Raw genomic sequence first — 26,453 nt, 5'->3', positions numbered from 1 at the left:
ATCATAAATGGGGCCACTGGTGGCATTCATAAACTTTGGTAGAAGTATTACTGGTGGCACTGTAAATGGGAATACTGTGGTGGCACTGTAAATGGGAGCGCTGCAGTCACGTCATTAAAGGAGAGCAAAAAGGGTGCTGCAAGTATGCCCGTTTCATTCTTACAGTTCTAGTTGGGTCAATTTCTTGAAGATACTTTTATTTCTATTGCAGTAGATATTCACAACCTTCTAGATTATTTTAATAGCTTTCCAGAACTTCCAGCTTGACCACCCCTGATTTACATCTATTGTGTGGCATAATTCCGCTTTATAGAAGGCAACTGGCTGTATAGCCTTCCCTTTTAATTTGTTGATAGACACAATCATGAAAAACTTACCTGCAGCTCGGGTATGGACAGCAATTCTTGCCATGCTTGTTCCATTTCTTGCACGTTTCCTGTGTTGGTTGCAGCGTTCTGCAAACTGTCTGGAAGATGGTGCTGCTCTGTGGTGAGAAAGCTCTGGCTGGTATTCATCTCAGAAACTGGTACCATTGCTGTTGGGAAGGTCATTTCAGGTGTCTGCAAAATAAATAATAAATGATATTTTACTATAAGACAGAAGATGACTTGTGACAAGTTCTAACACAACTGTGAATGCGAAAGTTCTTACAACCGTTTTCTATTTAAAAAAAAAGGACACGGTCATCACCGTTAACCCTAATAAACTACGTTATGGGGCTCAAAGATGATGGAACGGGAGTCCGGAGAGCCGTTTCATACTCGCCGGGTGGCCATACTCTTGCACTGTGTCCCACAAAGTTGGCGCGCGCACAGTGTGACTCTTTGGTGGGACACAGTGCCGGAACGGGGCACCCAGTGAATATGAACACACAGCTCTCCGTTTCATCACCTTTAGCCCCATATCAGTTTATGGGGCTCAAAAGTGATGACAAGTTACCTTTAAGACTTGGATGGCACTATAGTCAAGGTCCCTCTGTAATCTTTGAAGAAAGTCACTTAAAAGTGCCAATACATACTAGATAAACATTAGCTGAGCCAACAGCTTTTGAATGTCTATCTTGTATATGGAAATGTTCACATTTTCATATACAGATAGGAGGAAAAATAAAGAACGGGCACGTTGACTCCTTTGTCCTCACAGAACATAAGTTGTGATAAGAGGCAGCAGCTTATTCTCCTCTGCCAATTGAGAATGGTTGAGTCGAGCATGCATGTGGATGGAGTGGTGGTGCTGGTGGGGGAGGGAATCGGAGTTATATGCATTGATGCCAGCATTTAAATGGCCTGACAGAGGGAAGGGGGCTCCCTCTCTTTTCCGTACGTCCACCGATCCTGAGAATGGGGAATGGAGCTATGGCCACACATGTAGCTATGGCTTCATTTCAGTGGGGCTGATGGAAACAGCCGAATGCTTGTATTCTGCCATCTCCAGCAGTCGGTTGGAACATAAATGACCACCGCTCAATTCAATCTCCTCCTCACTGTGGGGTGCGGTGAGCCGGGAGGAGGGGGGGGGGAAAGGGACCACGTTCTTGGGATATGTGAAGGTCTCAGCAGTAAGAACCCCACCAATAAGACTTTTATCATCCATCCAATAGACAAGTGATAAAAGTCCATCTTTGGATAACCGGTTTAACTATACAAAAACACTGGAGGGGGGGATGCTAGAGAAGGGTTTGTAGAGATAGCATTTAGATCTGTAAAATTTGTCTCTATATTAAAAAGAACTATAATACAACAACATATTCCTAATTTTAAAGAGAGCAAAAAGTTTTATCTGTTCTTCTGGAAAAGTTCTGCCATTTTAATATTTACCTCAAACTGGAATGTATCGGCTAAAATATTCAAGCATTCGTCAAAGAAGAGTTCTTGCCCCAGATCAGATTTACCCTAGAAAAGAGAAACCATGCAGTTATTATGTTGTCACGTTAATTAAAGAGTCACATGACTCTTTAATTAAGAGTCATGTGTTGCTTTAATAATCTGGCCAATTACCTGCAGGGAATTCGTGACTGATTGTGTGACTACTGCAGCCTCAATGGGTGCCGAATGCTGAACTGGAATGAATTCCCCAGTCTCCTCATCTAATTGCAGATGGGCGTATAATGCTTTTTCCTGTTCCTTGAGTAATTGTTCTTGATGCTCCTTTTCAAGCTTCTTCTGTTTTTCCAGTTCATATTCCTTCTGTTTTTGTCTGTAGTCAAAAACCTCACGGCCAACACCTAGATCAATGTCTTGTTTCCACAGTATGTCAATGAGATCCATATCCTAAGAAGAACAACACATAGTCCATGAAATATATGGTCCTAGAACCGACACAATCCATCATGGAGATCTTCTATCCATAACATACTTCCACATAAAGATCTAACAACCCTGAGACAGCCAACCACAAACATTCCCATCTCCATTACTCATTGAGCGGTAGAGTAGTCCTACTGTGCCGAAGGGCAAGAGGATAGATACATCCTCTACTGCCAACTAGTAGGGCGCAGAACAATTTAGCTAACCTCTTCTATAGCAGATCGCCAAATATGTTCTATATGCTCTATATACCCAAGAGATAGAAGGGTGTACATTAACGGACAGCCCCTCTTGGCTCTGTGAATGAAGCCTAATGGTTTTCTTTCAATATAGTAAAATAGATTTAGGAAATATTCCAGTCTCGAAAAAATTAAGCCAACCAAAAGTTTAAAAAGAATCGGTCACATTGAAACTGCAGTCCAATCTGCAGGGAGCAGATTATAGAGCAGGAGGAGCTGAGTAAATTGGCGTATTGACTTACAACCTTGCTTTATGCTTAGGAGTCCAGTGGGCGGTCCTAATCAGTGATTGACAGAGGTCTTTCTATGCACACGCTCAGGGAAGGCCGCCAATAACTGCGTGGACCTGCCCACTGGACTCCTAACCATAGAAGGAGCAGAGGTTTACATGAAGACATTACTAATTGTACTAATTATTCTCCCACACATCTGCTCAGTCCCTCCTGCTCTATAACATGCTGCCGGCATTCTCAATGTGACAGGTTCCCTTAGTTAGTGACAGAATACCGCTAACACATTGCATCACTTGCTGATTGGTTGGGCTCTGACTGCAGGGTTCCCTTTAGCATATTCTCTGCACTTGCCTAACCCCATTCAGACAATGCTGTGCAGAGAACTGCAACTCAGCCCCATTGGGGTGAATGGATTTGGAGTACCTGACCAGCAGGGTAACGTTCAGAAGAAGCTGTGTCCATGGACTGTCCCTGCCCTGGCAAACAGTGAGGGTCCCAGCAGTCAGACCACCACGATCCCAAGCGATTCAATATCATGGAATATTCAATCACTTGCCACTGGAAATCCCAGTTTAAGTCACCACTTGCCCCTCAAGCCTACTTATTATTCCATGCCCAAAAATGTTATGTCTGTTAGGGCACCGTCAGACAAGCGAAAACGCAAAAATGCTTGCAATAGCGTGAATTTATGTGCAGCAAAGGTTGTGGTATTGCGCATGTATCTGCAATTTTTGCGCTGCTGGGGACTGTTCACATCAGCGCGAGACATCCCCACTCTGCGGTTTAAAAGGTTACGTAACCTTAATAAGCTTTTTCTGAAATAGCGCAATTTGTTAATATATGATGCGCATTTCTGCATCTCCCATACGCTTCTATGGTGCCTTTTTGTGCGCAAATGCACACAAAGAGTATGTACAAAAGCGAAAGTGAGAAATACAGCCATTGAAAACAAGGCGTTCTATTCTCTGCGCGTGCACATTTTGCGTGCGCAATCACCCTCATGGGAAGAGGTCCTCATAAAAAAGGGATTGCAGACTTAAAAAAAAAAAAAAAAAGAAAAACAATTAATAAGCAAACGGTTCAGATTAGGGAACCATTATTTACTGCGTCACGTGTTATTTGCCCTCAGGACGATATAAAAAATGACTTATTCTGCTTTATCTGTTTCCATCACATGCAATGTCACATGAGAAGCAGCCAACAATAAGGAAGCGGCCGGGGAGCTGCGCTCACTTCATTTCCTGTTAGAATAATATTCGGTGGCACACAATGGGCCGAATCTGATCCCACTAAGAAACAAGCCGTCTATTGACACACGGCTCACGTATCAAGTTCCAAGTCTAACAAGTAGGGACAACATAATCCTGATATATTACCGCCTTTTAATTATTAACTATACATTAGATAAGGATATTATCTGAGCCTAGCGGAGCCATTTCACTTTTATGGTTAAAGGGAATGTCTAAATCAGAAAATTACCTATTTGAGTCAAATTTAAACAATTTTTTTTTCTTTGATTTTCCATCTTAAGGCCCATTTAGACACAATGATTATCGCTTAAAAGCCGTCTTTTGAGCGATAATCGTTGTACGTAACTGCACTGACATCGTGCAGTTTTCGTTATGCCGTCACTCATCGCTGTCTTTCAGCGTGCTGAAGGATAACGATGAGCCTTATCAGGGATTCACAGCGGGATACAGCTGATACTATTGTTTCAGCTGTATCACGCTCTCGGATGACAGGCTGGCTATGAAGAACAGAGCGGTCCAGCTGTGTTCTCCATACCCGGCACAGAGCGCTTGGCTGGATAACATCTGGATGCAGAAGACAAGCGGGGACACCCCGCTTGTCTTCTGTATCCTCCGCTCCAAGCGCACAAACAGCTGTATGCAGAAGACAAGCGGCGACACCCCGCTTGTCTTCTGCAACCTCAGCTCCGAGCGCCGGGCTGTATAATAGCTGGGCGCTCAGAGTGGGGGAATAGCTGGATGCAGAAGACAGGCGAGGACACCCCGCTTGTCTTCTGCATCCTCTGCTGGCAGTGCAAGGTGCTCCACTCCAATCCATACTAAATGCAGCAGCTAGACTCATTTTTCTATCCAGTCGTTATTCAGACGCCTCTGCACTATGCCAGTCGCTGCATTGGCTGCCCATCCACTGCAGAACTAAATTTAAACTGCTATACCTCACTCACAAAGCTCTGCATGGCGCTGCACCACCATACATCACCTCCCTACTGTCAGTATACCACCCAGCCCGCTCACTCCGATCGGATAACACCCTCAGACTAAACACCCCTGTAATATGAACCTCTCATGCTCGCCTACAGGACTTCACTAGAGCAGCACCCATCCTCTGGAATGCTCTACCCCAAGGCGTCCGGACAATTCCCGATGCACGATATTTCAGACGTGCCTTAAAAACGCACCTCTTCAGGGAAGCATACCAAATCTCCTGACCTAGTCCCTCGCCCCTCCCTATGGTGCTCCACCCTGTTTGCCTTCTGATAAATGATCTGTACATAAAATTTCCTATTGCCTGTGTTCCCCACCCCTGCACCTCCTGTACCACCCTCAACCCATTTGTGTCTAACCCAATGTATCTCACATTGTAATTGTTGCAATTGTATTGTTTTGCATTTATCCATGCCTGAAAGCGCTGCGGAATAGGTTGGCGCTATACAAATAAAGATTATTATTATTATGATTGCTCATCTTGAGCGATCATCTTGCGCTGCAAATAACACAACGATGATCGCTCAAAAGTCGCTTGAATGACATCTTTTCAGAGATTATCGTTGTGTCTAAACGGTCCTTTACTATATGAAAGAAAAAAAATCCTAAAAGCCTGCAGTTCTCATTCTGGCCACTGGGTCACACAATGGTCTGACACTTCCTGTTCTGTAAAGATTACTTTGTCTCATTATCATTGTAGGCAGGATTACAATAAAAGGTAACACCTATGTCTAGAGAACACACTGAAGTTAATGGGATGAGCTGAACCTATAGGCAAAGCAGTCTCCATGGGCTGGGCGGCATTCAGAGAACAGGACGGTGTGCATTCCCTTCTAGATTCCACAGTGGCAGATCTCACGACCGGCATAGGTGACCTCTAGACCTCATGAAGACAATACTAGCAATGCTTAACATGAAACGGATTTTCTAAAACTAGTTGTACGCATTAGGTGCATTTCGGTCAAACATCTAGTGTAAATGGGGGCTGCGTGACTCTCCCCAACAGCAGACGTCAAGGGGATAAGGATTAGGTACTTGGATATAAATTTGTCAATGGCTTTGTTCTCAAGGAGATAGGCACTACGAGGTTCCTCTGGTGGTGGGCTTTCTCCTCGAGCCACGAGTGCATGTGTATAGGTTCCGTTCAGCGCCATTTGTGTCTGGGACATTCCTGATTCGCCACTTTTTCAAGGTTCAGCCCCATGCTTGTACACTTTGTTTACCCCACATCATGTTCACCCTTTCAATTACTTTACAATGGGGTTTGTGGGGTTAAGATTAAGAGGACAACTTTTACTATGTTTATTCTAACTTTCCGCAACAAGTTAAAGGGGTATTCCCATCATGACTTTTCATAGCCAAGATAGGAAACCGCTGTCATGGTTCCCCGCCACTCAGCCGCAGCCTACGGAAAGAGTCGAGCGCCATTTCTATAGCTCTCACTGAAGTGAATGGGAGCTATGGAAACAGCTGAGCGCGCTACACGGTCTCCGCAGCTCCTATCCCCTTCAATGGGAGATACAGAAAAGGCGCTCGGCTGAAATGCTCGGCTCTTCGTGACAGGTGGTCCGCACAGACTTCTCCCATCTCGGCTATGAAAAGCTGAGAGATGGGAATACCCTTTTAAAACTCTGCTACTTCTGTAAATACACCTTTGATCAAACTCCGCAGAAAAAGGCAAACCATGATTATATATAAAAAGAACCGAAAATACAGAAGATGAGCAAGAAGTAAAGATGCCTCTGAAATACCCTACTACAGAATTGTTTATTTTCGCTTTCTCATGCCCCCCCCCCCCCCCTTTTTTTTTTTTAATAGAAAACAAGAAGTATGATTAGGGAAAACAGATGCTTACATGTCATCAGCAACATTATGGAGGGGGAACACGAAAAATTCACTGCCATAATACAGTGACTGTATACAGCAGTAAGGGACATGCGTCTCCACCTTCTGGTCGGGGGGGGGGGGGGGGGCAGCAACTAGGTAGAAAAGTTTGTAGTAAACATCATTGACTGTTATTGGCAGCAGATGTCTGGCATCTAGGGGAGATATATATATATATATATATATATATATTATAGATGAGGCGTCTATTAAGAGAATGAGCCTTTCCTTGGTCTTACTCTTAGTGGGGTAATGGCCACACGTGGTTGGTCAGACTCAAATTATATATAGTATTAAGTTAGGTGAACCTCTGTTTATTTCCATGTCCAAGTATGCGGAACTTTCTTGGGTTCCTTTCTTGATGACTTGTCTAGTTGGGGGCTTTGTATTGCTTGTATAAATACATTCAATGGCATTCACTACTGCTTGAGTTACACATTTTTTTTACTAAGGACATTTTGTTAAAGGCGTACCTTACACAATTGGCTAAAGGCGATGTTGGTGTTTTTGTGCAGATTTTTATACACTATACTCAGGACATTTTAGCCTCTTTCTACAAGAAGGATGGTTTTCAACAAGTAATCCTGGTCGTGACGTACCTGTACCTTCCCATGGCTTCATAGTGAGCCAAGCTCACAGCGTGCAGAGAGCTTGTTACTCAATTACATTCCCTAATGTAAGAAAGGACACGGGATGATATATATATAAAGCCCCCAACTAGACAAGTCATCAAGATAGGAACCCAAGAAAGTTCCGCATACTTGGACATGGAAATAAACAGAGGTTCACATAACTCAATACTATATATCATTTGAGTCTGACCAACCACGTGTGGCCATTACCCCATTAAGAGTAAGACCAAGGAAAGGCTCATTCTCTTAATAGACGCCTCATCTACTGGCCTTCACTGATCTGAGCTCGGAGATGAATAGCCCCTCCAAGCCTGATATGGCCAACTAATGTCCTTCATCAGGATATCTAACAGGAAGTTCATAAAGTCCCCACCTCAATGAGAACTACCTTATCTCACATCTCCCCATTTCCAACATTTATTACTGAGCTTGTGAATGATATCAGCTGCTGGTTTTGTACACTATGTAGGTTTTGCACATTACGTTGAGCGCCCTTTTAACACTTTCGAAACCAACGTTTGACCTTTGAAGACATTATGATTTAAGGCTGTACAGCTCCGATGTTGAAAGACGCCCATCGGGGTTCTCTTACTGTATATTGCCAGCCTCTCTGCTGTCTGAGCCTATCTAACGTGTCACCTCATGCAGTATTGGCTTTAGCCAACAGATAGCACCGTTGTATAACGGCAGAAAAAGAGTAAACCCCCTAGGAAAACCAGGATACAAATTGGATTGGAAAGGGTTAAATCTCTCCGCACACGTGACGGCCCAATAGGACAGACCTGATCACCCTGTTTGTGCAGGTCAGATTAACAGAGGCCTGTCGACAGTGACTTGTTAATGGTGTACCGCCACCTTTCCAGATCCCGCATCTTGAGTTGATGGTGAAAAGACATAATGAAAGGTTCGTATTACCCATGGAGACATTGTTAGGATGTGGCCTCAGCCCCCTGGTCACATAGATACATGCACAGACCTATACAGTAAAGCTGGTTGTAGGCATAACTAAGCCCTAATGAATTATTTATTTTGGTTGGCTGTAGGATTTATGCGAGTACTTTCCAAAATGTCTGCTCATGATCCTAATTAAGGCCTGTTCATATCTTATTAGGACGCCCATACAGGGATGCCATTGGGCTTTCCATCTAAAATCCCCAAAATACCACGAATCGACAGGTCCTGAATGGCAGCCATCTAGGCCATTAATGAAAGCTGCTGAAGTGAAGACAAATGAGTCTACAGGATAGGGGATAACTTGTTAATCTGGTACAACCCCTTTAATGACCGAAATAGGTTCCGTTCAGGTCCCATTTTTAGGGCTAAAGCTTATAAATGGTCAAATTACCGGTATAAGTGCAGATAATTATACATTTAATGAGTTATTTTCAATAAAAGGAGAGTAAATATCAAAGCCACTTTATAGACCTACCATAAATGGTGCAACATCCACAAGAACATAAGCTCCATAAAGGTCTGCAGCAATAATAAGCCTCATGTGACAGCACCCTATAGACTCTGTATGTCAAGTAAGTACTGATGACGTCATCGGTATGCAGAATAAACAATGTCGTTAAAGAATATCACCATAAATAAGGTAACAGACTTCAAAAAGTCATCAGCTATAAAACTTACCAGATGTCTTACATCTGCATGTACTTCAACAGAAGGCCGAGCATTGTAAGCAGATCCAACCATGTGGACAAAGTTGCTAGTAACCCCAATGTACAGTGTCAGCTTGTAATGGATAAACACTCTCTACATTAGCGCTTAGGAGCCATATGCTCCACAAAATAGCTGCCATATGCACTCATTCAAGTAGAGATGAAGAATAAAACACTAATCTACTACAAAGCCAACAGCAGACATCGAACAGTTAGCTACAGCGTCGAGCATGGCACATGAAGCTCTGCCCTTTGTACCCGTCACAGTTTAATAATACCTTGTCTTACACCAGCAGCATAAAATGACTTGTAGGACTAGAAAAGTCTGAAATCTTCAAACATAGAACATATAGTGGAGGAAAAGAACTAGTATTTGGCTCACACTACTTTCCCTGGGCAATAGATACCAACATCTGGTGGTTCTCCCATCTTCCCAACCTGGGTTGGCATGACCCTCAAGTCATTTACCCCTTCCTTGTGTGCAAAGTTTGTGTCTTTTGAGAAGGCAACACCTGCACAGCTTCACATGGCCCACAAGTGCAAGGATGAGACCATACTGACCTGGAGACCCCTACTTTCACATGCCCCTTAGCAGGTACAAAAGCTGCCACTCCACTATGCATAAAACAGTCAAAAAAGTAGACCAAACCCAAGGGAATACAATGCATAACGTAAATGACACCAGGATTCACTGGATATAGGTAGAGACGGCCACCACCTGGGTACTGTCACAACACCATAGATGATGGTAGGCCTAGAGAACAAGATGGATCCAGCGTCTCCCGTCCAGTTGGGTCATCCACTTCAGAAGGACGCTAGGTCAACCCTAAAGCAGAACAGTTTTAGGCCGATGAAATAAAGGAACATAGACCAAAAACAGCCACCAGCGCTCCGGAGACTGAAATCAAATGGATTCAACTATACACAGTGGTAAATAGTCCACTTACTTTACAGAAGGCGTGTAGGAACACTTCTCACACCCCCTTTAATCCCGATCGCTCACACCAGAAGCCACAATCCCAGGACCAGGTACTCCAAACAGCTTGGATGTAGTCAGCGGATGGAGTTCATTTACAGGATTAACAGACATCACGATGCAACGCGTTTCGGAGATACCTCTCCCCTCAAGCACATATTTGTATACTCCAGTATGCACGTCATTAGCCACGTTCTTCTTCGTCTCATACCCTCTCCATCTAATGAAATCCCATCTATACCGGTCCACGATACATACAGAGAGTAGAAAATATTAGCACGGGGCGGTAAACCATTAAAGCACAGCAACAAATCATAAAGAGGCAGCACCCCGACATCTAGGAGAACCTTTACGGCCAGCTGACATTCACAAAGTCTCCTGAAAGTGTCCTCAAACTAGTCAAGAGCAAACTGGAAGTAAACCGGAGTGCCCCAACACCGGCGTCTAACTGGTGCTCCTCCAGAAGAGGGCCACACTGTAAGGTCTATCTGGGCTGGGAACATCTTGTTGATGTAAACTGTAATAAATGTCAGAATATCTAGCATATAATTATATGTCCGTGTGATACCTGCCATATATAATTATATACACACACAATAATCTGTATTTAAGATGTACTATAATAACACGCAGTCCCAAGCCGTATATCTGTATCTCCACGGCAGCCTATACCTCCTTCAGACGGTTGGCTCATTTTTTGGAGGCTTGTAAAAAACATCCCGGAATTTCAAGCATTTATTTTAGTGGCCCTTTTATGCAGCTTTTTAATGGGAAAACTGTGTGTGAAACCACCCTAGGGCCGCTCTCACACGGGTATATGGTCATTGCAGAACAACTGCAGGTAATATACCTCTTCCCCTCCGTATCTTCTATCCTAAGATAACAAAATCCATCGTAAATCAATGGAAAGGGCCAATAAACTGCGGCACAGAACATGAATCTGTTAAGTCTCAAGTTCAACTTTGCTGCATCTGAACTTTGACACAAAAACTCTGCCACTTCTTTCCAAACAAAATTAAAAGTGTGCAAAACCGCCCTAAAAGGAGCCCAGACAGGGCAGGTTTGTAGTAGACTGTCTGGGCAGACCCTTCGCACTGAGATGTCACAGTATTTACAGTAGCAGCAAAGGAGATGAAAATTCCGTCCACAAGCTGTGAAAAAAATCCGCACAAAACCCGTGCAAAAATTGGCACGTGGTGCAGAATTCAATTGTCACCGTTTCCGGTGCGGAATTCACCTCTTCTCAACGAGGGGGTGAATTCCACACAGGACTATGCGGTAAAGCCTGCGGGTTTTGAGGCAGGCTTTCCACTGATCAGCCCCCATGTGAACATTTAGATTCCCGATCAAGGTGTCTGACCAGGAGACAACGGCCACCAGATGCCTCACAAGTAAAGGCCCATTTAGATACAACCATTATCGCTCAAAAGCCATCTTTTGAGAGATAATCGTTGCGTCTAAACGCGCTGCCATCGTGCACTATTCGTTTATCGGTGATTTCTAGCAAGCTAGACGTCACCGATGACTCTTATCAGTGCCACATGCCAATTTTCTCAGCGGGCGGCGGGGATAGCATTTCTTTTAGCTGGTATCCCGCTGGCAGTTCTCAGCAGGACACCAGATGAAAGCTCCAAGAACAATGCAGCTGTTTGCATATACCAAACAACTGCATTGTTCTCAGAGCTATTGCAGTGGTATCCTGCTCCGCCTGCAATAACTCTTAAAGGGGTTGTCCCGCGCCGAAACGTTTTGTTTTTTTTTAACCCCCCCCCCCCCCCCCCCCCCCCCGTTCGGCGCGAGACAACCCCGATGCAGGGGTTAAAAAAACAAACCGCTCAGCGCTTACCTGAATCCCGGCGGTCCGGCGTCTTCATACTTACCTGCTGAAGATGGCCGCCGGGGTCTGCTCCCTCCGTGGACCGCAGCTCTTCTGTGCGGTCCATTGCCGATTCCAGCCTCCTGATTGGCTGGAATCGGCACGTGACGGGGCGGAGCTACACGGAGCCTGCATTCTGCACGAGCGGCTCCATTGAAGAGAGCAGAAGACCCGGACTGCGCAAGCGCGGCTAATTTGGCCATCGGAGGGCGAAAATTAGTCGGCTCCATGGGAACGAGGACGCCAGCAACGGAGCAGGTAAGTAAAAAACTTTTTATAACTTCTGTATGGCTCATAATTAATGCACAATGTACATTACAAAGTGCATTAATATGACCCATTAGTATAGACCCACTTGCTGCCGCGGGACAACCCCTTTAAGTAACCAATTCGTTACTTAGAGTTATGCAAAGATGATCGCTCAAAACTGTCACTCAAACAATTGTTTGAGCGAATTTTGAGCCATCATCGTTCCGTGTAAATGCTCCTTAACCTCATTCAATATGTTCAACTTGGAGAATCTATAAAGTATCCGCTGAGGACTTTCCCATAAACATGTACATGCGGAAGCGTTATTTCAGTGGTGGTAGGGTTGCAATGGCCAGACACTTCCGACACGGCTTATTTCCAGGAAGCGAAGGGCAATCCAACTTGTAGGATCCTGGTTTTCTTCAGTAGGATACGTCTAGGGTCGGCAGGCAGATAGATTGTAGATTAGGCCTGGGGAAATTTGCTGTGTATGAGGAGCTTCACATGCCAACATGCTACCTAAAAAAAAGTAGGAGCATTTCTAGAGGGCGTCATGTAGAGGGGTGTATGACAGCTTTACGCAACCTCTGAGTGGCATGGTTGTAGTAGGCATCCAGAAGCTTCTGTGGGCTTTACTGTACCGACACAAGACTGATTTTGTGGCATTAGGCTATTTGCTGAAGCCTAAAGGCCACTCTGACACACATGCGGTTTTACGTTTCTAGCATGGCGCTAATCGCAGTACAACACTCCCATTGATTTCAATGAGGCCTCGCAGACCTGCGCTTGAACGTGACGTTTTCTAGCGATTTTCAAGCTCTGCCTGCTCCATTTTGGTGTGTTTCGCGCTTTTTAACGCACCTTATCACGGTGCGTTAAAAAACGCTGTCGAACACGTTCGAAAACACCAATAGAAAAATGGCAGGAAAGTACCACGATCAAAATCGCATTGTTATACCGATGCCGTGTGCGAGGGAGCGGTCTTAGGCCACTTTTACTGCATTCAGTTAAACTGTCATTTTACTGCGATTTTCGAGCGCTGTTTTTGAACACGTGTGACAGTGTTTGACAGCGCTTTTTAAGGCACCCCATCATTGTGATGGCTGATAAGGTGCGTGAAATAATGCGAAAACGTGGAAAAATAGAACAGACAGCGCTTGAAAATCTCGGAGCAAGTCTGCGTGCCCCCATTGAAATCAATCACTGTACCGCGATTAGCGCGACGCTCGGGATGCCATGCTAATCGCGGTAAAAAGTGGCCGGTGTGAGAGCTGCCTTAGCAGAGCCGTTGCTGCTTTTTCCGTTCCCTGAAAGCTGCTACTTGGCTGGCAGCAAGTCATCGCCAGCTGTTTGCTTAGTATACAAGATGGTACTCCGCACGCAAGCAAGTAGTGTGCTGACCCATTTCCAAGGGACGTTGACATTTTGCTGCAGTCACTTGTTTGTGACACAGCTATAACCATATGATAGCACTACAAGGTTACAGATTTACAGAAAAGCCGACTTGGGCTCAGCGGCCTTGTATGATGCAACTTTGTGGCAAGGAAGTTATCAATATTTCACACAACTGTCACGTCCGGTCACTTTTACAGATTCCAAGAAATGTGTACAACGCCCTAAAAACACAAACAAGCAAGCAAACCAGATGACAGAAGGAAAAGTTCCCCAACTATCATTGGTAAGGCCCATCAAGCGTCACCCAGTAGACTTCACATTCTAGATGGCACAGCATGGAGGCTTTAGAAGAAGGAACCGAGAAGATGATTTCATAGGTTACCCCGCTACACGGAAGGGGATTTTCATGATGCCATGGAACACAAGTCTTTCTATTCCTCTTTTATGGATTTCACAATTAAGCAAAAACAAATAGATAATTCGCTGTTTATAGAAGTTTGCGCCATTACTTTAGGATGATGGGTGAAGACGAACGTGAACAACGTGTGATGAACACAGACCGCACATTACCTAGAGACATTATACAATGTATCAAGATAACCATCACAGAACGCCCCGATACTTCATCACCACCGTAGCAAGTCTAGGGTATTTAGTATAAAAGAACCTGCGCCCATAAGGTGATGCGAAACAATAAAGTAGAGGTCTTTACTGAGGAGGGGGGGGGGAGGGGGGGGGGTCTGATGATACATCCAGAGGTAAGAAGACCAAGTGATAGAAGCAAGTAGGTTACTATAGCAGGTCTGGCATTTGTGTGATGTGCTGAATAGTCTCTCTCAGAGCTGGACGACAGCACCCAGGTCAATCAATAAGTTTGTTGGAGCACAAACTTTGACTAATATTTTATGTCATACTCATCATATACTTATCAATTCTTGGACAGACATTATCTAAATGAGTCATTTTACATTGCTAATAAAGCCAGAAGGAAAGCTGCTCCCTGTTTTACCCTTGGAAGATGGAATACCATCTCAAGGTTTCAAGTCTTCAGGTGTGGAGTACATATACCAATGTAACCCCAGCCAGAATATGTCTCACTGGGGTCCCTCTCTGTGACTTAGGTGCTCATTTATGAATGAGGAGTATGAAATTATAAACTGCTCCTAAAATTTCCACTTTTAGGGAAGCTTGAAGAAATTCATAGACCTATGTCACATAACCCACATCCACTAAGCTCTAAACAGCACCGCCCCTCATCTCAGTCCACCACCCAGACTGCGTCGTCCGCTCCACTAAGGCAATCAGATTAAGCGCCCCTTTAACTTAAAGGGGTTGTCCCGCGGCAGCAAGTGGGTCTATACACGTCTGTATGGCCATATTAATGCACTTTGTAATGTACATTGTGCATTAATTATGAGCCATACAGAAGTTATAAAAAGTTTTTCACTTACCTGCTCCGCTGCTGGCGTCCTCGTCTCCATGGAGCCCGCCTAATTTTCGCCGTCTAAAATGGTCGAATGGCCAAATTAGACGCGCTTGCGCAGTCCGGGTCTTCTGCTTTCTTCAATGGGGCTCCGTGTAGCTCCGCCCCGTCACGTGCCGATTCCAGCCAATCAGGAGGCTGGAATCGGTAATGGACCGCACAGAACAGCTGCGGTCCACGGAGGAAGAGGATCCCGGCGGCCATCTTCAGCCGGTAAGTATAGAAGTCACCGGAGCGCGGGGATTAAGGTAAGCGCTGAGCGGTTTTTTTTTTACGTCCCTGCATCGGGGTTGTCTCGCGCCGAACGGGGGGGGGGGGGGGTTTTGAAAAAAAAAAAACCCGTTTCGGCGCGGGACAACCCCTTTAAACCTCTCATTCCCACCTCCAAGACTTCTCCAGAGCAGCACCAGTCCTCTGGAATGTGCTACCCAAAACTATGCGGGTAATCCGTGACACACAACTTCAGGAGTGCTCTAAAAACGCACCTCTGCAAGGAAGCATACCACATCTCCTAAACTAATCCACTCTGTACTTCTCCTGATAACATGCTCCCCGTCCTACTGACTGCAGTTCCTGCTAGTCAGTAGGGGGGTGTTATTACTCAAGCCAACTTCAGGCATGTTCCTCTAAGGCCAGAGACTTGTTAAAAGCAGAGTTGAACTCGTAGCAGGTTTTCTATTGACTATACTGGGCACCATGTACACCGATCATCTCATGATGACATCTGATCGATTGTTGTCACAGACTACACATACCCAGGAATGTTATTTACATAGCTTACTAGTTGATATACCGCTGCGTTGCATGGCAATTTTATGACTAGCAGTCCTGGAATATACAGAGTGGCCATAAAAAGGAGCGCAGGACTGCACTCTTATGGAAGTCGTCCAAAATAAAGTCTGTGTTGCCCATAGCAACCAATCACAGCGCAGCTTTCATTTTATCTAAGCAGTATAAGAAATAGCCAATCACAGCACAGTTTTCATTTTATCTCAGCAGTATAAGAAATGAAAAGCTGAGCTGTGATTGGTTGCTATTGGCAACAACAATTACAGGGAAAGTCAATGAGTTTTCAATTTTTAATTCTGCCAGTACTCGTCACCTGGTGCTGAAGAACGCTCATGCAAAACTTCACTCAAATCGGACCAGAACTGTGCATATGTATACAACACAAACAGAGATTTTGTGTTTTCTATATGTTACAGAAAGGATCAGCAGAGTCTGCAGCCCCGATGGCTGGAGGAGAACCAAGACATTGTCTGTATGACTGCAGGCACAATACTACAAGAAGTTGGGCTCTTCCTCCAGGACGCCTCCACCTTCAGCGTTATGCAATCTCCCCGTAAGGTTGCATTCTGTGGATCGCTGCTGGCTGTTACATCCAGATGTAGTTGGAAAAAAAGAGAATAAAAGGCTGCCCTTGGCAGAGGGAGTGGAGGGAAGCTGCTTGCGCAAGAGTCTCAGCAGTCCCAACAACTCCCTGCTGTGCCCAGAGTAGCAGAGCTCACACGCACAGGAACAGGGAGCCTTCAAGGGGGCTGCCGACAGCCAACAGGCGCTGACACCACATTCTCCCAAACTTCTGCCTTCCCAGACAGATATGGCTCAGAGGGAAACTACACCGGGAGTTGTTCTAGAGACACCCGGATAAATCAACGTACAATTCCAGAGGACTACAACTTCTTTTAACTGGCAAATAGTCATAATTAGGTAACTTTCTAGAAAGTTTACTAGGTTGTTCACAAAATTGAGACATGTGAGGTACATTTGACCAAAGACGTGTAGTGGATGCAGAATTCTGGGCAGCGACTTCCTGGCAGGGAGGGACTAATGTGTGAGAGGTACCCAAATCATTTATGGACCACCGCTCTATTCTCCCTACACTAGATCTGATTATAATAGATACAAGGAATGAATGAGGGTCAGGAGGGAAGGGTTATCAGGAAACTAAACACTACAACAAGGGGCACAAGCTGAGATTAGTTGGGGCAAGATCAGGGAATATCACTTTACTGAGAGAGTAGTAGATGCTTGGAACAATCTTCCAGCAGATGTGGTTCGAAAAATCAAACAATAAATGAATGCAAGCTGCCTGGCATAACCCTTTAATGACCAACAGTCATTGGTACCTGTGTCCAAGCCTGGTATCCCAACTTTCAAAGAAAAAAAAAATCATAATTTAAATTTTCGGCGACGGCTTGTTTTTTGCGTGATGATCTGTAATTTTTATTGATTTAACTTTAGGATACATATGACTTTTTGTTCACTTTCTATTTTTTTTTCTTGAAGATGGACTGACCAAAAAAAAAAAAACCCCACTCAATTCCGCTATAGCATTTTTAAAAATAAACTGGGAACTTCGTCAAATTTTGTTTTATGCGCAATTATTCACAAAAGTAATTTTTTTTTCGTTTTTTTATTTTTGCAATAATTAAAAAAAGGCTGCATTTTACTTATCTCTACTTTCTTTTTAGTCCTCTTAGGGGACTTGAACCTGCAATCATTTTATTGCATTATACTGTATTCTAAAAAAGGCATCCTATTAAGACATGCCACTGGCATGTCTTAATAGGCAAACAATCATAAAAGACCCCAGGCCACCATAACACATGGATAGCATCCCTACAATGTCATTGCAGTCGGGTCATTTAAAACCTGATTGATCAGGGTGTTTGGATGCCGCAGTCAGAAAGGACAATGGCATTTAAAAGTTAATAACTGCTACTGAAGCTCTTGCAGGCTGGTGTTGCCAGTGACAGACAGCAAATACCTGCCATGTATGCAGCGGGCTCGGCATACACCGGACATCTAGATACGTCTATACTGCACGGGTCATAGACAGTTAGGGCGTATATAGCCGTGTGTGTATTGGGAAGGGGATAAGCACGTGTCTATCCTAAGAGAAAGGAAAGAATATAGGGGCATTTTCCTGCCATCAGTCCTCTGCATTTCTATAATTCACCACCAAGACAATTTACTTTCCTGTCGGGGAACACAACTGCATTTTTTTTAAAGTTATGATCACGAGAAATTAACTATAAAACTAGATCCCGAAGGCAATCAGTGATTTTTCACTTCCGCAGATGATGTGCGTAGCCCCCACATCATGCACAGGTGTACAGAGCCAGGTGCTAGGTTGTCATGTGGATGCGACACCACAACACCCATGTGTCACGCCACGGCCAGCGTTTACAACAGACAGCAGTGAGCGGATATATACGGTATGTAGGCCAAGACCTTACAGAAAAAACATAAAATAAAAATAATATATACAGAGATTTTTTTTCTGTAAGGTCTTTGAGATTACACACACACACACACATTATATATATATCTTTAAAAAAGTATTTTTTTAAATTTATTTAGCGAATCATCATGGGGCCGCTTGGTTTTCATATACAAACCCAATGAGAATGATGGAAGGTCAAATAAGAATTAGAGACCTAATTGTAAACATTGCATTAGTCAGGCATGTTTCATAACCGCCATCATCATCTCAGAGAAGATCCTGCAGGACGCACCAGGAAACATTTATGTGAACAATAACAAAATGTAACGGAGTTTCCTGCTCCTCTGTAAATAAGACTTCATTGTAGCAAATCCTGCAGCTTCCTGATATACTTTGTATCAATTCCTCCGCATACTGGAGTATTTTACATTCCCTTGCCTCGCTGCAGCAAGACTTAGGACCGATTTTCGCCTCAAGATCTAAATAATGAAAAAAAATGTAAAAAAAAATTAATGATATCGCGGTCGCCAACATGCAATTTACCCACAGATGCGAGGCGATTGTCAGACAAGAACGCCTCGCATTGCATCAGTTACATTGCTCACTCGAGTTTGATGCGCAATAAAGAATCGGAAGGGTTTCCCATTGATTTCAACCTCGCATCGCACACCATGTGCGACCCATGCGAGGCGTTAAAGCTACCATCGAAGTCAATGGGCAAAAAGTTAGAGCAAGCCACGTTTTTTTTTTGCTCATATACATGTCTCAGGAATCATCCATTATTTCTTAGAGGTAAATAAAAATAAAAGTTTGTGATGCAATTTTTCCAGCGATTTTCTTACAAAACGCGCTGCAATCGTAAAGAAGAAAGAAAAAAAAAATCGTCTGTTTAGGAGTGCGATATTGGTCCAATTTTCTCTGACAAATACTCACCCTTGTAAATCCAGCGTAACGCACACAGGCGAAGCTGTAGACACGCAGATGCGTTGTGCTTTTAATCAACGTTGATGCAAATATGCGCGGATTCCACTTCTAAAACCACAGCAGAGATTCACGGCTACGCTGCAGCGGATTTCGCCATGGATTCACACGTGAATGGACAAAATCCACATCCGGAATGTCCGACACATTTCGTGTGAAGTAGTCACGTCTTCACGTGGATCCGCGCAGAAATACATGGCAGATTCTGTGCACTGATTCTGCCCGCTGACCCCGCTAAATCTGCTTGAGATCCACAGCAAAGTTCATGGAGGAAGAGCAGCTTATTTCTGCCAAGGTTTTAGAGGCGGAAGGCACGAAAAAAATACTGCGCTGAATTCTGTTGCGTGAACATTCCGTAAATTCTCTTATAAGACTACCCACCAACCAAACGGGTGGCTGGATAGCGCCCCCCGCTGACTATCTCTGCGGTGTTTTTTGATACTACGCACTCTTCACCCAAATGAGCTCTTCTTAGCTTCAGCCCTGGCGATGTCTAACAATCTATTTGGTGGTCCCCACCGCTCATTTTCAATGGGTCAGATCAGATTTTATGGACAGTCCAGTGTCACCTGCTGCGAGCCAGCGGTGAGGACCGCCCACTTGACATATTTACATCACCGGAGCCCATCCGGGTGAAGGGAGCAGAATATGATAAAGAGAATATTGCAGATAGAGTCAGCAGGGCCGTGCCTCCATCCCCGCTGATTCTATGCCATGGCCGGGCCTCTTCACGCTACACTCACGGCACCTCGGAGGAACACGCTCAGTACATGCACCAGGAAACTCCTTGAGCATACATCATACGTAGCCAGAAGCTTCCGTTTACCAGACGGTGCGTCCTCCCGGCCTCTCCTGTGGAGGTAAACTCACTTTTTTTCTTTATTTATTATAATAGGTTGGCCACGAAAAAGTAGGCCGGCACCGCACTCTTATCAAAGCTGTCCATATTGCCCACAGCAACCAATCACAGCGCAGCTTTCATTTCTTATACCGCTGAGTTAAAATGAAAGCTGCGCTGCGATTGGTTGCTATTTCTTATACCGCTGAGGTAAAATGAAAGCTGCGCTGCGATTGGTTGCTATTTCTTATACCGCTGAGGTAAAATGAAAGCTGCGCTGCGATTGGTTGCTATTTCGTATACCGCTGAGGTAAAATGAAAGCTGCGCTGCGATTGGTTGCTATTTCGTATACCGCTGAGGTAAAATGAAAGCTGCGCTGTGATTGGTTGCTATTTCTTATACCGCTGAGGTAAAATGAAAGCTGTGCTGTGAATTGTTGCTATGGGCAACAAAAGCCAGGGTTCATAAGAGTGCGGTGCCGGCCTGCTTTCCCATGGCTGCTGTTATGTAGGAAACCGCAAATCTATACAGTGCGCTACCAAAAAAACACTGTACACCATAACCATAAGGACGCAATCATATGTGGCGGATTTGTTACATGATCTTCGGCAATGATCGTTCTCCTCTGAAGAGCGCTCACAGACATCCATATTCTTGTACTACAAGCAGTCCATAATATATACCCCAACAGCATGGCAACATCCAGCATGGCAACATCCAACATGGCTGCCATCCGACAGGGTGGGCCACCGAACAGCAGGCCAGCAACACAGGTTTATGAAAACTATCTTCGTTGCCCATAGCAACCAATTACCGTGCGGCCTTCATTTCTTGGGCCACTCTCCACCAGCATTTGTAAACATTTTACGGCGTTGAGAGCGGCGCTTTTACTGTATATTTTGTGCAGCAACAACGCACGCAAAGCAAGCCGATGCCCTCACCATGTATCCCCCCTCCGGGTGAGTATACCCAGCATTTTTAACCAACCCCCCCCGCCACTCCCCCATGCAGGATGTCAAAAACGCAGTGCAATGCTGAAAATAGAACACACAGCGTTTATTTCAGCGCACGTTTAAACCGCTCGTCTGAGAGGCCTTATTGAAATGAATGGAGGCTTAGTGCTGCGCTTTTAGCGGGCGTAGAAAACGCCTCTTCAGGCCGGTTACACAAGGGCGATAAAATTGCACGACTTTCGTGTGATGTGAGAGCGCGTGAAAAAGGCTCAGACATCTCATGAGCAAAACTGTGATTTTTCCGCGATTTTCTCATGGCAATATCGCGATCACCGATGTGAAACTACCCTAAACACTGAAAAAAAAACACTCGTGCGAGAGAGGCCTTATACTGCTGAGGTAAAGTAAAAGCTGTGCCGTGATTGGTTGCTATAGGCAACAAATTTTTTTTTTTTGGACAGGTTTCATAAGGCGGCCTGCACCCGGGTGGGTCAGATTCCGCATGCGGATTCACGCATACCTATCCTGAAGTCTTTTTACCTGTACTGCGGACGGTCTGCACGGCGAGCCGTAGGACATGTGCAGTACGGAATTCTTTTTTTAAATCTCTGCTTTTCCTGCGTCATTGCCTAGCGGTATCCGCAACCTTTTCGCAATATCGTTGTGGAAGGGCCGTGGATCAGACGGCTTCCATTGACTTCAACGGAAGCCGTCCGTGCGGAATCTGCATAGAAATAGAGAATGCTGCGATTTCTCCTCCGCTAGTGGTAAATCGTAATCGATTTCCACGTGTGTGGAGGAAATCGCGTTTTGCCATAGTATACTATACGCGGTATTAGCTGCAGAATCCGGAGACAGGCAACCGCTCCGGATTCTGCCATACGAATCCGCCCGTGTGCAGGCGGCCTTACAGTGTTGGGCCGATCTAATTCCCTGTAGCTCCCGAAGAGGCGACCACTCAGCTGTCCTAGACTCCCAAGTCACAAGTCTACTTGATCGATCTATGGCTGGACAAATTTATTAACCAGAATCGGAAGTGTCATGGCGGCCATCAGAGATGTCACCCAGATATAAGCAGAGAATTTGAAACAACTTCTACTCTGTTCACATCTGCGTTGGAGGTTCCATTCAAAGCCTCCAGCACAGATCCAGCATGAAATGACGGACGAATAAAAAGTTGTATGCACAGGACTTCCGGTAAAAATGGCGGACAGGCGCGGTAACCGAATGGACCCCATTATAGCCGTTCAACACAGTTTGGTTCCGTTATGAGGCAGATCTGTTCATCCAGGGAATTCCGTTTTCCCGCTCCCATAGCGCAGGCGTGAACTTAGCATTGGGTGGTTTCACATCTGCGTCAGGGGTTCCGTTTTCTTGCGCCGTTCGGAATCCCTGCGGATGGAACCGAACAGCGCTGGGTGGATCCCACTGACTACAATGGGGTCCATTCTGTTTCCGCTCAGCTGCCCGGCTTTTTCTTCCGATATTTTCAGCCTTGGACTGGTAACGGCCTTAAACATTACATTTTCTGCAATATTTAATTTTTTGGTTTAATTGAAATGCACAAAATAAAGATACGAAAACCTATCTGCGGGTGACCCAGCAGGACGCGTCATTAGAGCTGCTCCCCGTGAATCCCCTAATGAGCCCCCCGGTGACCGCGCACATTCAGTTGTCTAGGAGAGAACATGTAAACTCCGACCATAGAGAGGAGACGGGAAGCGAGGCCCCAGGGAATTACAGCGAGAAGAGCGGAACCACGAAAACATTAACCACATCCATGTTTATTACACGGAACGTTACGCAACCGCCCGCTGCCCTCCGACGGCCCCTACATAACAATCCAAACTGATCCGCGCTACGAGAAAACATCCAAAACGCAGAATCTCAGAAATATCTACGAATACTAAGATGCAAGAACTTCGGATCCGACAAGTTGGAACCGACGGGCAGGAGGAGAAGACGGGGAGTTACAAACTGCGGGAAAAACTTCCAAAGTTTACGAAAAGTTACAAAGTTCTACACATCAGCATCCGAACGAGGGGCATCACAACCAGACAAGAGGTGCTGCAGCATCTGAGGTCATAGGATGTGGAACCGCACATCCCAGCTGTCAAGACGGCGGCGCCGCCGCACTCCTCCAGGTTGGAGAAAAAAAAGTGGAGACATCACTGATGGAGATCAACTTCTAACAAGAGGCTGATGAAAGTATGTGACCCCCCCCTGCCCGAAGCCTTAGAGCACATGACCTGCCGCCAGCTCGAAGTGGGTCAGCAGATCATTAAGCCAGACGGAGGCGTCACGGTTTTTTAGGAATCGTTGTTACGGATTTGCAGTCCTCTAGTATTTTTTCCGATTAGTGCGCAATATTTAATCAAATGCCTAAACTAATCAACTAGGAGTACTTTAAAAAAAAAGTTTTTGGATTTTTTAAATCGTCTATAGTAAATCCGCAAGCGCTGCGCAATAAAATTACCGTCGCATTTACGTTTTTTGCTTTTCCGTGTTTGATACATCATCTATATGCTTAAAAAAGTTTTCCCAGCAGTTCTCTTGTAATCACATACAATCCATATCGTACAGAGCTGCATCTATCGGCCGATGTGTTGCGTAATCCCCGCCCCCCCCATATCGTGACATGAAGGTGACATCCCGGCGCCGCCCCCAGGTGTCATCTCACCTGCTGTGACTGCTGTGCGGGGGGTAACTGTACTTCCATCATGGTGTTCCCTGGCCCCGGCCGGGTGTGTCCTTGGTGTGGTGTCGCAGTACGTCCTGGTTGTCGCGCCCCCCCGCAGTGTCTGCCCGGACCGGTGACTTTCACTCCGTTCTCAGGACCGTCCTAAGCGATATGACGGGAAAGTCCGGGGCAACATAGCTAAAGTCGGCTGTCAGCCTTCTCCACCAATCAGAGCGCTGAGTTCTCTGACCACGCCCATCGGGGGATGACGCAAACATCACGATGCGGCAGGCGGAGTCGCTCTTCGCCCACCACCTTACGACCACGCCCTCTTTATTAACCCTTTTACGTCTAGCAGGGCTTTAATGCACAATTTTTTGGTGGAGGGTAAAGTTCCCATTCCGCACAAGGTCCACATTGTCCTCGTGCGGCTCGTGCAGAGGCTTGTGTCACTGTCGTCACCTGTTGTCACACCTTGCGGTTTTGTTGCGGAATTTACGCAGTTGAGACCGCGGGTCATTGATACCGCAGAAAAGACGCTGCGGTTTTTTTGCTCGACCGGATTTGCTTTGATCTCCTTCACTTTAATAGTAAGGCCGGGTTCACACAGGGCGGATTTGCGCTGGTTTTGCTGCGGTTTTTCCGTTGCGCTTTTGCCGCAGAAGAACCACTTATGCGGCACCACCGCTTAAAACTTTTTTTTGTCCTGCGCAATTTAGGCGCTTTTTTTGGCTTAGAAAATCTGCAAGCGTGCGGATTTTGCTGTGTCCATGGAGGTCTATGGACAAAAAAGCGCTGCGGAAAAGTCCAAAGAACTGACATGCTGCGTCTTCGAAAACCGCGCCGCAGCAGCATTTTCACACTGCGGCAGTGCGGAAAAGTTCCGTCCTGTGAGAATAGGTTTTTGCCAAACACATTGACTTTGCCTTGTACTGTAAGTGCTGCGTTTTTTCGCAGCTGCGGATATGCAACTACAAACCCCAGCAAATCCGCCCCATGTGAACCCAGCCTAAACGTTTCCTCTGCGATTTTTTTTTTTTTTTGCAGCATTTCGGCACCCTGTGAACGCGCTCGTAGCGTTTTTTTTTATAAAGTAAGAATGTATGCATGGTGCCCCCCCTTTATAATGTAGATGGGGGGGGGGGTCTAACACGTGGACCAACACGAAGTCGGAAACGTACTTAAAACATCTTTTCAGATTTTCGTACACCGTCAGACGTTACATGTGCGCGTGGTGACTTGGCGCGGCAGGAAAGAGCGGGCTTAACTATCCCTGTGGCAGCGTGTGCAACTCGACTCGAAGGTTGAAGGGCATCTCGCGCAGGCTGAGCCTGGAGGAGGCGAGGCCACAGCGGTACATGGTAGCGGGAGGCTGGGAGCTACCGGTCATACAGATGGCGAGTCAACGGGCGGCACTTGCAGCTCTGTGATTGTCTGACTCCGGGTCCAGCGTGCGGCAGAAATTCTCTTTCCTGTCCTCCCGATTACCGTCTGCTGTTATCCAGTATCGAGGTGAGGGCGAGGGTAGGTGGTCTCATTGTGGCCAGACGACGCTGTGTGACCCTCCCCTGGTGTTAGACATGGGCCCGCGGCGGCAAACTGCATGTGAGCGGGGACAGGTTTCTATGTCCAGGCTTGTATACAGAAGCACTGACTCCAGTCTGGGGTCCACATGGCCTGGTGGCAGGGCGTTGTGTGGAGGACAATGGGGGATTCTTTGGAGGACTGTTGAAGATGATGGGGGTTGTTGGAGGACTGTGGAGGAAGATGGAAATTTGTGGAGGACTCTCGAGGAGGATGCGGGTTCTGTGGAGTCGGATGGAAGTTGTGTGGAGGAATGTGGAGGAGGATGAAGGTTGTGTGGAAGATGGGGTATGTGTGTTGGACTGTGGAGAAGGCTGATGGTTGCGTGGTGGACTGTGGAGGAGGATGGAAGTTCTGTGTTGGACTGTGAAGGAGGAATGGAGATTGTGTGGAGGACTGTGGAGGAGGATGGAGGTTGCGTGGAGAGGACCGTGGAGGAGAATGAGGGAGCACTGTGGAGGAGAACGGAGGTTGTGTGGTGGACTGTGGAGGAGGATGGAGGTTGTGTGGAAGACTGTGGAGGAGGATGAGGGAGGACAGTGCAGGAGGACGAGATTGTGTGGTGGACTGTGGAGGAGGATGGAGGTTGTGTGGAAGACTGTGGAGGAGGATGGAGGTTGTGTGGAAGACTGTGGAGGAGGATGGAGGTTGTGTGGAGGAGACCGGAGGTTGTGTGGTGGATTGTGGAGGAGGATGGGGGTTGTTTGGAGGACTATGGAGGAGGATGAGGAAGGACTGTGGAAGAGGATAGAGGTTGTGTGGTGGACTCTAGAGAAGGATAGAGGTTGTGTGGAGGAGAATACTGGTTGTTTGGAGGACTGTGGAGGAGGACTGGGAGTTGTGTGGAGGAAGAGGAGGGAGGACTGTGGAGGAGGACAGAGGTTGTGTGGTAGACTCTGGAGTAGGATGGAGGTTGTGTGGAAGACTGTGGAGGAGGACTGGGATTTGTGTAGAGGAGGACCTTTTTGTTTGCTTATCAGCTTTTGATAGTGTTATGTATTTAATGTGCGTCTCAAGAC

At 45.8% G+C, this 26,453-nt stretch overlaps 1 protein-coding gene across 1 annotated transcript in view; it reads right to left on the bottom strand.

Annotated features, from left to right (window-relative positions):
* Positions 1-24,037, bottom strand: part of NFE2L2 (NFE2 like bZIP transcription factor 2) — a 28,086-nt gene extending 4,049 nt beyond the window's left edge. The window contains exons 1-4 of the mRNA XM_066575787.1: positions 23,851-24,037; positions 1,998-2,270; positions 1,818-1,892; positions 378-560 (exon numbers count right to left, since the gene is read on the bottom strand). Coding sequence (XP_066431884.1) covers positions 378-560; positions 1,818-1,892; positions 1,998-2,270; positions 23,851-23,892 — 573 coding nt within the window. The 5' untranslated portion in view covers positions 23,893-24,037. The remainder of the gene's footprint in view (positions 1-377; positions 561-1,817; positions 1,893-1,997; positions 2,271-23,850) is intronic.
* Positions 24,038-26,453: the final 2,416 nt, after the last annotated feature.

This window comes from Eleutherodactylus coqui, chromosome 8 (genome assembly GCF_035609145.1).
Source record: "Eleutherodactylus coqui strain aEleCoq1 chromosome 8, aEleCoq1.hap1, whole genome shotgun sequence".
NCBI classification, from domain to species: domain Eukaryota; kingdom Metazoa; phylum Chordata; class Amphibia; order Anura; family Eleutherodactylidae; genus Eleutherodactylus; species Eleutherodactylus coqui.
Note: the sequence above shows the minus strand (reverse complement) of the source record. Positions and strands in the feature narration are given on the sequence as shown.